The sequence below is a fragment of the Saccopteryx bilineata genome, chromosome 2 (genome assembly GCF_036850765.1).
Source record: "Saccopteryx bilineata isolate mSacBil1 chromosome 2, mSacBil1_pri_phased_curated, whole genome shotgun sequence".
NCBI classification, from domain to species: Eukaryota; Metazoa; Chordata; class Mammalia; order Chiroptera; family Emballonuridae; genus Saccopteryx; species Saccopteryx bilineata.
In genome coordinates, this window is record NC_089491.1 from 313,502,272 (window position 1) to 313,516,835 (window position 14,564).

General features: G+C 45.9%; 1 protein-coding gene across 7 annotated transcripts in view; it reads left to right on the forward strand.

The window, feature by feature from the left end:
- Positions 1–14,564, forward strand: part of GON4L (gon-4 like) — a 104,555-nt gene that overhangs the window by 86,596 nt on the left and 3,395 nt on the right. For all 7 annotated transcript variants that reach the window (XM_066261870.1, XM_066261867.1, XM_066261866.1 and 4 more), the window contains 10 exons: positions 37–292; positions 1,184–1,368; positions 1,681–1,878; positions 3,106–3,249; positions 5,796–5,939; positions 6,045–6,164; positions 8,524–8,637; positions 12,794–13,004; positions 13,484–14,111; positions 14,201–14,303. In XM_066261870.1, coding sequence (XP_066117967.1) covers positions 37–292; positions 1,184–1,368; positions 1,681–1,878; positions 3,106–3,249; positions 5,796–5,939; positions 6,045–6,164; positions 8,524–8,637; positions 12,794–13,004; positions 13,484–14,111; positions 14,201–14,303 — 2,103 coding nt within the window. The remainder of the gene's footprint in view (positions 1–36; positions 293–1,183; positions 1,369–1,680; positions 1,879–3,105; positions 3,250–5,795; positions 5,940–6,044; positions 6,165–8,523; positions 8,638–12,793; positions 13,005–13,483; positions 14,112–14,200; positions 14,304–14,564) is intronic.

Genomic DNA, 14,564 nt, shown 5'->3' on the forward strand with positions numbered 1-14,564 from the left:
ACCAACCCTTATGAAGACTCTTTGGGGGGGTTGCAGGAAACAATGGAGAAACTGACTTGGCTCGCATCTGAAAGGCGCATGAGTCAGGAGGGTGAGTCTGAGGAAGAGAACTCCCAGGAAGAGAACTCTGAGCCTGAAGAAGAAGAAGAGGAAGAAGCAGAAGGAATGGAAAGCCTGCAGAAAGAGGATGAAATGACAGATGAAGCCATAGGAGACCCTGCTGAGAATCCTCCTAGCATCTTTGCCTCACCCCAGACTGCTCCAGCAGTGGAGACCAGCAGGACCCCACCAGGTGAGATTGGGAAGTCTATATGAAAGGCAGGTCTCAGTTGGCCTTGTTTTCTGTAGGACATGTGCAAAGTGGCTAGCTTGTAAACCAGGGGGCAAGTTTTCAGGGGAACTCTTGGATGGCGCCTACAACCTCGCTTCCCCAAAACACTTTTTTTTTTTGTATTTTTCTGAAGCTGGAAACAGGGAGGCAGTCAGACAGACTCCCGCATGCGCCCAACCGGGATCCACCCGGCACGCCCACCAGGGGGCGATGCTCTGCTCATCGGGGCGTCTCTCTGTAGCAACCAGAGCCATTCTAGTGCCTGAGGCAGAGGCCACAGAGCCATCCCCAGCACCTGGGCCATCTTTGCTCCAATGGAGCCTTGGCTGCGGGAGGGGAAGAGAGAAACAGAGAAGGAGAGGGGGAGGGGTGGAGAAGCAGATGGGTGCTTCTCCTGTGTGCCCTGGCCAGGAATCGAACCCGGGACTCCTGCATGCCAGGCCGACGCTCTACCACTGAGCCAACCGGCCAGGGCCCCCAAAACACATTTAACACGGAGAAGAGATGCTTAGAAATTTAGAATGTTATTCTCATCAGCTGTTAGATTTGAATCAGATTCATACTGGTTCTTAATTCATCACATATGAGGTTAAAAGGCTGTTTATTTCAGAAAGCACTGCTTACCCAACAAGACGTAGTCCCTTGAGAGCCCACATAAGGCCATACTCACTCTAGAGACTACTGACTCGGAGAGAGCTGACCAGACACACACAGACATGCATGCCTCTCGTACCATTTTCCCAGAAGCTTTTCTCCTGAGTTGTTTGGATGGGGTGGGGTGCATATGGTGGGGTGGGAAAAATAGAGGTTTCAGGGATGAAGAACTAGTCTTTTTTTCACATGTACTCTAAGGAGAGAGCATCAAAGCTGCTGGAAAGGGCCGGAGCAATCATCGAGCTCGCAACAAGCGGGGCAGTCGGGCACGGGCCAGCAAGGACACCTCCAAGCTGCTGTTGCTATATGATGAGAACATTCTTGAGCGGGATCCACTCCGGGAGCAGAAGGATTTGGCCTTTGCTCAGGCTTATCTGACCAGGGTAGGCAAATGCTACTTCCTGTTAACTGCCATTTCCTCTGAATGAGGCTGCTTCTCCATTAAGGGTCGGTTTTTTTAAAATGAAGTCTGCTTTTCAGGCTCCACAACAGCCTTCTATGCCTCTGCCTTTGCTCTCCTGGAGTTACCGAAAGATCTGTGTGAGACAATCCCAAGGAGACAGTTTTCAGTCATAGCAGGTTTATTGTCATCAATAAACCTTAGCATCACCCCTCTTTTGCCCCAAAATTAGAGAAAGATGATACCACCATCATCAGTAAGACAGGTTCAGATGACTGAAAGTCTTCCTGTACAGGTACGAGAAGCCCTGCAAAATGTCCCTGGCAAGTATGAGGACTTCCTTCAAGTTATCTATGAATTTGAGTCAGGTACTCAGAAGCAGACTGCTGTGGATCTCTACAAAAGCCTGCAAATTCTGCTCCAAGACTGGCCTCAGCTGCTGAAGGACTTTGCTGCTTTCCTGTTGCCTGAGCAAGCTCTGGCCTGTGGATTAGTGAGTAATTGGGCAAAGACAACACATTGGGATTCCTGGGTCAGAGCAAGACTGGGTGTGAAGAGAGTTGTTTAACACTATTCTAGTCTCCCCACTGCTTCCCGTCAACCTTCTCCTAACCTGAGGTATTAAGAGCCCCCCTTCTTTACAGACAATGATCTTCTCAACTCCATTCTCCCATTTACTTCACATGGGGATAGGTGGGTTTACCTTTAGTTGCCAGTGAAGACGTTAGTTAAATTGCATGACCTTTGTTTCTCATTATTGTCAAACAGGCCTTATTGAACAGATATTTAATGAGAGCCTATCATGTATCAGGTAAAGTCCTAGATACTAGGATTATAATAATTATAAAAGACTAAAATCCTTGCCCTCATGAAGTTCACATTCTCATAGGAAAATTCAGATAATCAACAGTAAAAGATATTGTAAATATATATACAGGGTGTGGCAAAAGTAGGTTTGCAGCTGTGAGTACATGAGTTGATTCTTGTATTATTTCTTTTTAATTACTGTAGTATTTTTCATACAAACAACTATAAATCTGCTTTCCCCCACCCTGTATAAAAATGATAAAATAGATGTAAATAGTATATAGTATATGATGCTTTATAGTGATAAGTTCTACAGGAAAATAAAGTAGGAAATGGGAATAGAGAGTAGTTGATTAAATAGGTGAGGGGTGAGGTGTTGCAATTTTATACATAGTGGGTTGAGAGGACCACTGTGCTGACATTTGAAATGTTGGAGAAAGTGTCAGAACAGGTAGTTCTGGGTTTTTGTCACTACTGGTAAACACAGTAATAAAGGATGTAATGCGGTTGTGTTGATAGTCTTAAGGCAGTTAAATGATAACGGAGTGGTTGCGTGTATCATGCCAATCTTCTCTTCCTGTGTTATAAGGATCAGAAGAGTGTATATGTGAAAATTCTTTGTAAACTGTGAATGCTACATCAGTTTGTCTGATTTCACAATTCATGAAGTAAGAAACAACTTGGGATATGTACATCTCTTAAACCTTTCATTCGCATTTTAGTTATCTTGGGTCAGTAGACTGCAGTAACCCAAGGTAGATAGATTCTAGAGGTCTTCAAAAAGATTGCACAGTTGTAAACTAGAGCCCCCACACTCCTAGCCCATTTTTTCTTGGTTCTTATGCTTAGAATCCTCCATTCCTGCTCTAGCTGTATGGGTGACTCCTCTTTTGCCCTATTTTCACTCTGGTAGTTTGAGGAGCAGCAGGCTTTTGAGAAAAGTCGCAAGTTTCTTCGGCAGCTGGAAATTTGCTTTGCAGAGAATCCCTCACACCACCAGAAGATTATCAAGGTTCTCCAAAGCTGTGCAGACTGCCTGCCCCAGGAGATCGCTGAGGTATTTTTTTCTCTTCCTTTCCATTGTCATCTGGGCCTTAGGCCCTTCCCTTTTCTCTTTCCCTAACCTTGTCTATATCCTCTTGCTTCTGGTGTACCATGCACTTTCTGAAGGGATGAAGAAGGCCAGTGACTTTTTTGGCTTGACAGAAGCATAAAACACTTAAATAGGGGGTGGTTGCCACCTGAACCAGAACTTGACTGATCTTCACAGGCTCAGGAATGCCATCAGTGCCCTGGAAGGGAAAGCTTTAAGGACGTAGGAGATGGGGCTTTAGAGAGGCTTGACTCATTGTTCTGCTTAGGTTAATGCCTGATCAATGGAGCAGGATAAACCTGCCTGACCAGGCAGTGGCGCAGTGGATAGAGTGTCAGCCTGGGACACTGAGGACCCAGGCTTGAAATCCTGAGGTCGCTGGCTTGAGTTTTGGGTTGCTGGCTTGAGCTTGGGATCATAGACATGGTCCTATGGTTGCTGGCTTGAGCCCAAGGTCACTGGCTCAGCGGTAGCCCCCTAGTCAAGGCACATATGAGAAAGCAATCAATGAACAACTAAGGTGCTGCAACTGTGAGTTGATGCTTCTCATCTCTCTCCCTTTCTATCTGTCTGTTCTTATCTCTCTCTCTCTTACACACACTTTCTCTTACTAAAAAAAAAAAAAAGAATCGAATATATTATTAATACTCCTTTCATGTAGGCAAGCAAGTAGGGAGAGGAAGTTTAAGAATTCTTAGGGTATGGCCAGTTAGCTCAACTGATTAGAGTGTTGTCTTGAAATGCCAAAGTTGTGGGTTCAGTTCCCAGTCTGGGGACATGTGGGAAGTGACAAAAGAATGCATAAATAAGTGGACCAACAAATGAATGCCTTTCCCTCCCTCTTTCTCCTTCCCTCCCTCTCTCCCTCTCCCCCTTCCTCTCTCCTTCTCTTCCTCTTATTCCTTCCCTCCCCCTCCCTCTCACACTCCTTCCCTCCCTCTCTTCCTTCCTCTCCTTCCCTTCTCTCTTTCACTGCCTCTCCCTCTCTCCCCCTCTCCCTGCCTCCTTCCCTCCCTCCTTCTCTCTCTCCCTCTTTCTCTCCTTTTTCTTCCCTTCTTCGCTCCCTGCCTCTCCCTCCTTCTCTCCCTCTTTCTCTCCTTTTCCTGTCCTCCCTTTCTCTCTCCCTCCCTCCCTCCTCTCTCTCCTTTTCCCTCCTTCCCTTCCTCTCTCTCTCCTTCCCTCCCTCTCTATCCTTTTTCTCTCTCCCTCTCTCTCTTTTCTCTTTCTCTTCCCTCTCTCCCTCTCTCCCTCTCTTTCCCCCTCTCTCTCTCCCTCACTCCCTCTGTCTCCCTCTCCTCCCTCTCTCCCTTCCTCTTCCTCTCCCTTCCTCTCCCTCTCTCCCTCCCTCCCTGTCTCCCTCTCTTTCCCTCTGTCTCTCTCTCTGCTTCTCTCCTCCCCCTTTTTCTCTCCCTCTTTCTCTCCCTCTCTCTCCCTCCTTCCCTCCCTCCCTTACTCTCTCTTTCTTCCTTTTTCTGTCTCTAAAATCAATTTTCTTTAAAAAAATACATTTTTAGCCTGACCTGTGGTGGCACAGTGGATCAAGCACTGACCTGGAACCATGAGGTCGCCAGTTCAAAACCCTGGGCTTGCCCGGTCAAGGCACATATGGGAGTTGATGCTTCCTGCTCTTCCGCCCTTCTCTCTATCTTTCTCTGTCTCTCTCTAAAATGAATAAATAAAAATAATTTTTAAAAAATACATTTTTAGCTGTTGGGCCCTTTTCAGGTAGCTAAATTGGTTAGAGCAGTGGTCCCCAACCCCCGGGCTGCGGACCGGTACCGGTCTGTGAGCCATTTGGTACCGGTCCGCAGAGAAAGAATAAATAACTTACATTATTTCCTTTTTATTTATATTTAAGTCTGAACGATGTTTTATTTTTTAAAAAATGACCAGATTCTCTCTGTTACATCTGTCTAAGACTCACTCTTGACGCTTGTCTCAGTCACGCGATACATTTATTCGTCCCACCCTAAAGGCCGGTCCGTAAAAATATTTTCTGACATTAAACCGATCCGTGGCCCAAAAAAGATTGGGGACCACTGGGTTAGAGCATTGTTCCAGTATGCTACGGTTTTGGGTTCCATCTCTGGTCAGGGCACATACAAGAATCAACCAGTGAATGCTTAAATAAGTAGAACAAATTGATGTTTCTCTCTCTCTAAAATTCACTAAAAAAAAAGGAAAAGAAAAGAGGACTGATCTGGAGTGGCACAGTGAATAGGGTTTCGACCTGGAATTCTGGCGTCGCCAGATTGGGGCCCCGGGCTTGCCCGTTTGGGGCACACATGGGAGAGGTGGCTGTGGATTGATGCTTCCGCTCCTTCCCCATCACCTTTCTCCCCCACACCGTTCTTTCTCTAAAATCAATAAATTTTAAAAGTCTAAACAAAAGAGGCTTCTCTGTGTTTCCCAGTTGAGTAGGAAATTAGAACTTGGAAGTATATAGGATTGGTTTGGAATATGGCCTAGAGAGGCTCTGGAAACAATTTTCCCTCTACAACTCTTCCTAGCTCAAGACACAGATGTGGCATCTCCTCAAGGGCCACGACCACCTACAGGATGAGTTCTCCGTCTTCTTTGACCATCTGCGCCCAGCAGCTAGCCGGATGGGTGACTTTGAAGAGATCAATTGGACTGAAGAGAAAGAGTATGAGGTACAGGCCCTGAGGCTGCAGTAGGGTTGGGAAGGGAGAAGTCCTTGTGTAGGAGGGATAATCTGTCCAGAGTCTGTGTTTTGAGTGGCACTAAATTCTCCCCAGTTTGATGGCTTTGAAGAAGTGGCACTGCCTGATGTGGAAGAGGAAGAAGAACCTCCCAAGATACCCACGACCTCAAAGAACAAAAGGAGAAAGGAGATTGGAGTCCAAAATCATTATAAGGTACACCGGGTTGTTGCAGATTGTCCATTTGTTGTAAATCAAGCCTTGAGTTACTGCCTAAGTGTTTCTCTGGCTTAGTCAGTGTGGTGCAGAGCCTCCAGGATCAGAGGCTGCTGTGACATGAAGAGCCCATGGGAAGAACAGGGCAATTGCCAAGGAGACCCCACTCCCAAGTGCTTCATTTGAAAGAGCTAGTTCCCTTTTTTTGTTTTTGGTCAAAGTTATTTCTCTTGCCCTAGGGTCTTAATATTTTCTCTTCTGTTCATGTGAAGAAATAGAACCAAGATTTCCCATTTTAACCAGTTTAATAATGATCATAATCTCTAGTACTTAGGTGTGTTACAAAATATCATGTATCTCTTGGAAGTATTTTACATGGATTATTCATTCATTTAATTCTCACAGTAATCCTATGAAAAGATTGCTCTTAATTTGCATTTTACAGAATAGGAAACTTAAGTACAGGGAGAGGTCATTGCTAGGGTCTCATATTTAATAAATGGCAGTGCTAGGATATAAACCCAGGTAACCTGGCTCCAGAGTCTGCTCGTACTTGCTGCTCTCTACTGCTCTTCAAGTAGTCTTTTGCCCTGGCAGGGTAGCTCAGTTGGTTATAGTATTGTCTTGATACACCAAGATTGTAGGTTCGATTCCCTGTCTGGTCACATACAAGAATCAACCAGTGGCCTGACCTGTGGTGGTGCAGTGGATAAAGCATGGACCTGGAAATGCTGAGGTCGCCGGTTCGAAACTCTGGGCTTGCCTGGTCAAGGCACATATGGGAGTTGATGCTTCCAGCTCCTCCTCCCTGTCTCTCTCTCTCCTTCCTCTCTCTCTCTCTCTCTCTCTCTCTCTCTCTCTCTCTCTCTCTCTCCCCCCTCTCTCTCCTCTCTAAAATGAATAAATAAAAATTAAAAATTAAAAAAAAAATCAACCAGTGAATGCTTAAGTAAGTGGAACAACAAATTGATGTTTCTCTCTCCCTCTCTCCCTATTTCCTCTCTCTAAAATCAAATTTTTTTTAAAAAAAGTAGTCTTTTTTTCTGTGTGTGTATGACAGAGAGAGAGGGACAGATAAGGACAGACACAGACAGAAAGGGAGAGAGATGAGAAGCATCAATTCTTCATTGTGGCACTTTAATTGCTCATTGGTTGCTTTCTCATATGTGCCCTGACTGGAGGCCTACAGCAGACTGAGTGACCCCTTGCTCACGCCAGTGACCTTGGGTTCAAGCTGATGAGCCATGCTAAAACCAGAGAGCTCATTCTCAAACTTGCAACCTCGGGGTTTTGAACCTGGATCTTCTGCATCCTAGTCTGATGCTTTATCCACTGCGCCACCACCTGGTCAGGCAAAAAAGTAGTCTTTTAAATCCATGTCCCTGTACTTCATGTCTTTTACTGTTTCTTTGGGGAAAACTGCGGGTTGGCCATGGCCAGTTGCCTCAGTGGTAGAGTGTTGGCCAGCGTGTGGACACCCTGGATTCAACTCCCGGTTAAGACACATAGGAGAAGTGACCATCTGCTTCTCCAGTCCTCCTTCTCTCCCTTCTCTCTCCTTTCTCTCTCTCTCTCTCTCTCTCTCTCTCTCTCTCTCCCCCCCCCCTCACTTTCTCTCTCTTCCCTTCCCCCTTCCCACAGCCATGGCTTGACTGGTTCGAGTGCCGGCCACAGGCACTGAGGATGGTTCCATGAAGCCTCCACCTCAGGTGCTAAAAACAGCTTAGTTGCATTGGTCCCAGATGGGCAGAGCATCGGCTCCATGAGGGAGTTGCTGAGTAGATTCTGGCCAGGGCTCATGTGGGAGTCTGTTTCTCTGCCTCTCTACCTCGCATTTAAAAAAGGAAGAAAAAAGAAACCTGCTTCACAGTGGCTGAATGACCTTAGGCGATTTATTTAATCTTTCTTTGTTTTAGTTTCTTCATCATTGATTAAGATAATAATGATACTTATGCCTTGAGTTTATTAAACAGAAAGTATCATCAGTGAGCCTTCCATATGTACAAAGCTCTCAAAGGGATTGAAAGAGATGGGAGAGTACAGGACACAGGGAGGGAGAAACAGACAGATGAGTGAGTAGATCATATGCGATATTGCCTAGTGATATTGCCTCACCTTATATTTGACTTAAATAGTTTCTTGAAACATCTGGCAACTGGAATATATGTTTTAATATCATTTAAAGATTACTTTAGAGATTTATAATAGGCTTTAAACAAGTTTTGGTGTTGGTTTCCTCAGGCAATGTGAAGAGAATGTGTATAAGAGAAAAGATGGGGTTTGGGGACAGGTGCCAGGTTGAGCTTTCTTTCTTACTACCAAAATGCTTAACACCTAACCAAGTCCAGGTATATCCTAGGAGGCTGAGTGGCCAGATGGCACCAAGGACTGTGCCTGTTCATGCCATGAAGGAGGTCCCGATTCCAAGCAGAAGAAGAGCAAAAGGAGAAATTGTAGCCACTGCAGCAGCAAGGTGAGAGGGGGAACTGGTACCAAGGGGTATCAGAGCTGGCTTCCTAGATGCTCTGGGTTGCCTTACTCTAAGGGTATTGTTTCCTACCACAGATGCATACCTTGCATGCACACATAGAATACAAATAGAATCGTTTAGTAATATATCATGGGCCCTGGCCAGGTAGCTCATTTGATGAAAACATTGTCCCAAGGTTGTGGATTTGATTCCGTCAGGGCACATACAAGAATTAACTGAGGCCCTGGCTGGTTGGTTAGTGGGTAAAGCGTCAGCCCAGCATATGGACATCCTGGTTTCGATTCCCAGTCAGAGCACCCAAGAGAAGCGACCATCAGCTTCTCTCCTCCTCCCTCTCTACCTTCTTTCCCTCTTCCTTTCCCACAGCCAGTGCTCGACTGGTTTGAGCATTCATCCCAGGTGCTGAGGATGGCTGGGTTGGTCTGAGCACATCAGCCCCAGTGTGCCCTCTTTTCTGCCCTCTATTCTGGTTGAAGCACATGTGGGGCTGTCTCACTATCACCCTTCCTCTCACTTAAAAAAAACAAAGAACCAATGATGGCATGAATGAGTGTAACAACAAAATTGATGTTTCTCTCTCTGTGTCTCTCCCTTCCTCTCTCTCTAAGAAATAAAAAAGCTCTTGCCAGATAGCTTGATTGGTTAGAGCACCGTACCGAAGCACAGAAGTTGCTGGTTCAATCCCCGGTGAGGGCATATACAGGAACAGATTGATGTTCCTGTCTCTCTCCAGTGGTGGGATTCAGCCAGTTCCCACCAGTTCAGCAGAACCGATACCTAATTATTTGTTAAGTTCAGCAAACCGGTTGTTAAAATGGCACTTGTAATCAGGGTTCTCTCTAAGGTGGGCACCTGGGCAGCCGCCCAAATGTGGACAACACAAGTTTACATTCCTTACTCATTTTTTTTTTAATTTTTTTTTATTCATTTTAGAGAGGGGAGGAGAGAGATAGACAGAGAAGGGGGAGGATCAGGAAGCATCAACTCCCATATGTGCCTTGACCAGGCAAGCCAGGGTTTTGAACCGGCAACCTCAGTGTTTCCAGGTTGACGCTTTATCCACTGCGCCACCACAGGTCAGGCTCCTTACTCATTTTTAACGTTCATCTGAGCAACAGTGTATTCTGAGCACCTATAGTAATGTTCATTCTGTCCATAGGTGAATAAAATTTGACAGAACTATGCTTATAATAGTTACTTATTCATTTCATAAAACTCATTATACCTTTGATGAAATGCTACCTTTTAATTCCCTCACATTTTTTACTTCAGTAAAAAAAACATATAGCCTGACCAGGCGATGGCACAGTGGATAGAGCATTGGACTGGGATGTGGAAGGACCAAGGTTTGAGACCCTGAGGTCGCCAGCTTGAGCGCAGCTCATCTGGCTTGAGCAAAAAAAAGCTCACCAGCTTGGACCCAGGGTCACTGGCTCCAGCAAGGAGTTACTCACTCTGCTGAAGGCCCGTGGTCAAGGCACATATGAGAAAGCAATCAATGAACAACTAAGTCACAACGCGTTACGAAAAACGAATGATTGATGCTTCTCATCTCTCCATTCCTGTCTGTCTGTCCCTGTCTATCCCTCTGACTCTCTCTCTCTGTCTCTGTAAAAAAAAAACCATATAATGTAAAGAGAAAAAAGTGCCAAACAACCAGAGGGTGACAAGCTGTCATTGGAAATATCTTAACAGTTTTATTGTTTTTTGTCAGGTATTTAATTTTTTTATTAATATTCTAGAATTCTTTCTTATAATCTAGTTTTGTGTACCTCTTTTGTTGTTCTTATTTAAATACCATATTTTTCGCTCCATAAGACACACTTTTTCCCAAAAAAAGTGGAGAGGAAAATGCCCATGTGTATTATGGAGCAAAAAAATACGGTATTTTATTAAATTTTTTTTTTTTTAATGAGATATTTTAATTCTTTTTTTAATATGTTTAATTTTATTTATTCATTTTTTAGAGAGGATAGGGAGAGACAGAGAGAGAGAGAGAGAGGAGAGACAGAGAGAGAGAAGTGGGGGAGGAGCTGGAAGGATCAACTCCCATATGTGCCTTGACCAGGCAAGCCCAGGGTTTCGAACCAGCGACCTCAGCATTTCCAGGTCGATGCTTTATCCACTGCGACACCACAGGTCAGGCCTATTAAATATTTTTAATACACCATTTGGTTTAGAATATTTTTTTCTTATTTTCCTCCTTAAAACCTTAGGTGTGGGCCCTGGCCGGTTGGCTCAGCGGTAGAGCGTCGGCCTGGCGTGCAGGGGGACCCGGGTTCGATTCCCGGCCAGGGCACATAGGAGAAGCGCCCATTTGCTTCTCCATCCCCCTCCCCTCCTTCCTCTCTGTCTCTCTCTTCCCCTCCTGCAGCCAAAGCTCCATTGGAGCAAAGATGGCCCGGGCGCTGGAGGTGGCTCCTTGGCCTCTGCCCCAGGCACTGGAGTGGCTCTGGTCGCGGCAGAGCGACGCCCTGGAGGGGCAGAGCGTTGGCCCTGGTGGGCGTGCCGGGTGGATCCCGGTCGGGCGCATGCGGGAGTCTGTCTGACTGTCTCTCCCCGTTTCCAGCTTCAGAAAAATGAAAAAAAATTTTTTTTAAAAAAACCTTAGGTGTGTCTTATTATGGTCAGGTGCATCCTATGGAGCAAAAAATACAGTATTAAATGCATGAAATAATAAACTACCTTTCAGTATATCACTTTTTTTTTTGTATTTTTCTGAAGTTGGAAACGGGGAGGCAGTCAGACAGACTCCAGCATGCGCCCGACCAGGATCCACCTGGCATGCCCACCAGGGGGCGATGCTCTGCCCATCTGGGGCGTTGCTCTGTTGCAGCCAGAGCCATTCTAACACCTGAGGCAGAGGCCATGGAGCCATCCTCAGCACCTGGGCCAACTTTGCTCCAATGGAGCCTTGGCTGCGGGAGGGGAAGAGAGAGACAGAGAGAAAGGAGAGCGGGAGGGGTGAGAAGCAGATGGGCGCTTCTCCTGTGTGCCCTGGCCGGGAATCAAACCCAGGACTCCTGCACGCCAGGCCGACGCTCTACCACTGAGCCAACTGGCCAGGGCCTACATCACTTTTTTATACTTAAAACAGGCATTAGGGCAGAGAACCGGTTGTTAAATTATTTTAATCTCACCACTGTTTCTCTCCCTTCCTCTCTCATTGAAATCAATAAATAAAAATTAAGAAAAAAATCAATAAAAGTATCATGGATTTTGCATTTAAAAGAGAATCCAGCGAGTCAAGCTTTTGGAGTTGTAATAAAAATCAACCAGGTCGCCTGACCTGTGGTGATGCAGTGAATAAAGCCTCAATATGGAATGCTGAGGTTGCTGGTTCAAAATTCTGGGCTTGCCCAGTCAAGGCACATACAAGAAGTAACTATGAGTTGATGCTTCCTGCTCCCCCTCCCCCTTGCTTCCCTCTCTCTCTCTTTCCTCTCAACTCAATAAATTTTTTTTTAAATCAACCAGGTCAAATAAAAAAATCAACCAGATCAAATAGTTTCTTAGATATTTTGTTATTTTCGGTTGTTTTTTTTGTTTGTTTCGGGGGAGGGGGGTTGGTGAGATAGACGAGAAACATCAACTTGTAGTTGTGGTACTTTTAGTTAGTCATTGATTGCTTCTCATATGTGCCTTGACCTTGACCAGGGGGCTCCAGCTGAGCCAATGACCCCTTACTCCAAGCCAGTGACCCATGTCTATGATCCCATGCTCAAGCTTGCATCCTTGGGGTTTCGAACCTGGGACTTCAGTGTCCCAGGTCAACGCTCCATCTACTGCACCATCACCAATCAGGAATATATATGATATATATATTCTCGTATATGTATGTACATATATATGTGTGTGTGTGTATTGTTTGTTTGTTTTTAATGAAATAGACCTGTCTCAAGAAAACAGACTCTAGAGGTAATGCTGGTTCTCTAGAAAAGGATTGGTTGGCAGCAAAAATACAGTCCTTAGGTAAAGGAATGGTTGAATCCAGCACTCTATTCTGGGCATTTAAAAATCCTTGGAGCAGGTATGCATCTTCATTGACTTGTTGAGCATCATGGCAGGGCCTCTTCCTTTTGCTGGCCCCTAAGACAAAGGAGGTCAGGAGACTCTATCCACAAGGTCATCCCTGCAGGTGTGTGACAGCAAATCATACAAGACCAAGGAGCTGCATGAGTTGGTGGGTGGCAGCCCCAACCGAGAGGCGAGTCCTATGCTTGGTGCTAAGGAAGTCGGGGAGGGCAAAGGCATGGTGGAGGAGGAAGCCCCAGAGGAACGAGAAACCACTGAGGCAACCCAGAGCAGGACTGGCAGGAGTACCCGAAAGGGAGAGCTGCCCATTCGAGGTGAGTAATCCGGCTGCCAGCCCAGCCTTTCTTTATTTCTTACTCTCACATACTTCTAGCAAAAACATCTTTAAACCTGGATAAATAAGTCTTTTCAGGTATAGACTACCACCTCTCTTACTAATGAACCAATAGAAAACCCTTCTCCTGTCCAGCCTTAATTTTCTTTCCTGTGGCATCAATTCTCTTGCAGAACTATGAGTGCTGCAAAATCATGTGATACAACCTTTCCTATTCCCATTCCTGAATCCTTTCCCTTTATCTCGAGTCCTTTGTGATTTGCATTCTAAAAACAGCATTCTCAGCTTTGGCAGGCAGATTTTATTTTATTAGTGACTTTAGCCCTGACCCCCACCTCACTCTTTCAGATTATAATTTTGTTACAGTAGCTCAGCAGAGTGACTCTGTGGTAATTTGTAATTCTTAGGTGCATCTCTCTCCTGTCCATACTTTTAGATCTTTGTTTTTCTCCTAAATAGGATTGTCAGTGGGGAACACTTTGCTGTCCCCTCAAGAACTGACTCTTACAGAAGGGCGACTCTTGGATGACACACTGCCCTGCTCACCAGAGACTCCTCAGCTTCCCTCCAAAACTGGAACTGTTCTAAACACCACTGAGACAAACCAGGCTGCACCTGAGGTTCTCTCCTGCTCTGAGGCATCCCCCAGGCTTCAGCATGAAGGGGAGGGCCACAAGGAAGTGAGCGGCTCTGAGGCTTCCATGCGTGTCTGTGATGCTTCAGAAACTCAGAAATGGCCTGGAGCTGTTGAATCCCCTGCTTCCTTCCGGAGTCATGTTTCCTCAAGGACCAGAGACTCGGGAAGAAGACAGGTGTCTGGGAAACCAGATATTCAAGAGAGCTGGCTACCTTCGAGCAGAGCTGGGTTGAAGACATCAGACAAGCAGTCCCTTGTCCACGAATCTTCATCAGGAATTGACACATCAGAGACTTCTCCCAAAACCCCTGCAGGAGGTTCGGCTAAGGACAGTGGGATACAGGTCAAGGGTCCAGAGGGGGAGCAGCAGCCAAAGGCCACAGAAGTCACTGTGTGTGCGAACAACAGCAAGGTCAGCTCCACTGGGGAAAAGGTGGTCCTGTGGACAAGGTAGGTAGGGATGGAGCTGTGTGTGTGAAAAGCATATGGACCACATCCGTGTTACTAATTTAGGACTAATCATGATACATGGGTTACAGGGAAGCTGACCGTGTGATTCTCACCATGTGCCAGGAGCAGGGAGCACAGCCCCAGACTTTTCGCATCATCTCCCAGCAGCTAGGAAATAAGACTCCTATGGAGGTGAGTGGGTGCAGCCCTGCAAAGCTTCGAACCCGAGAGGAACCGAGGAGAGGGCCTGGCATAAAGAGGATGGGTTGGCCAACTAAGAGAAAGCACCAACTGCTCATTTTAGAGGTCTGCCCTGAGAAAGGGCTCGACTTGTCAGGGTGTAGTGGTTCTAGAAGAGAAAGGTCCCGAGATCCTATTCTAGTTTTGTTTTAGGACTTTGGGCAAAATATTTAGCCACTGAACCTGAGTTTCATAATCTAGGAGAACATAGCC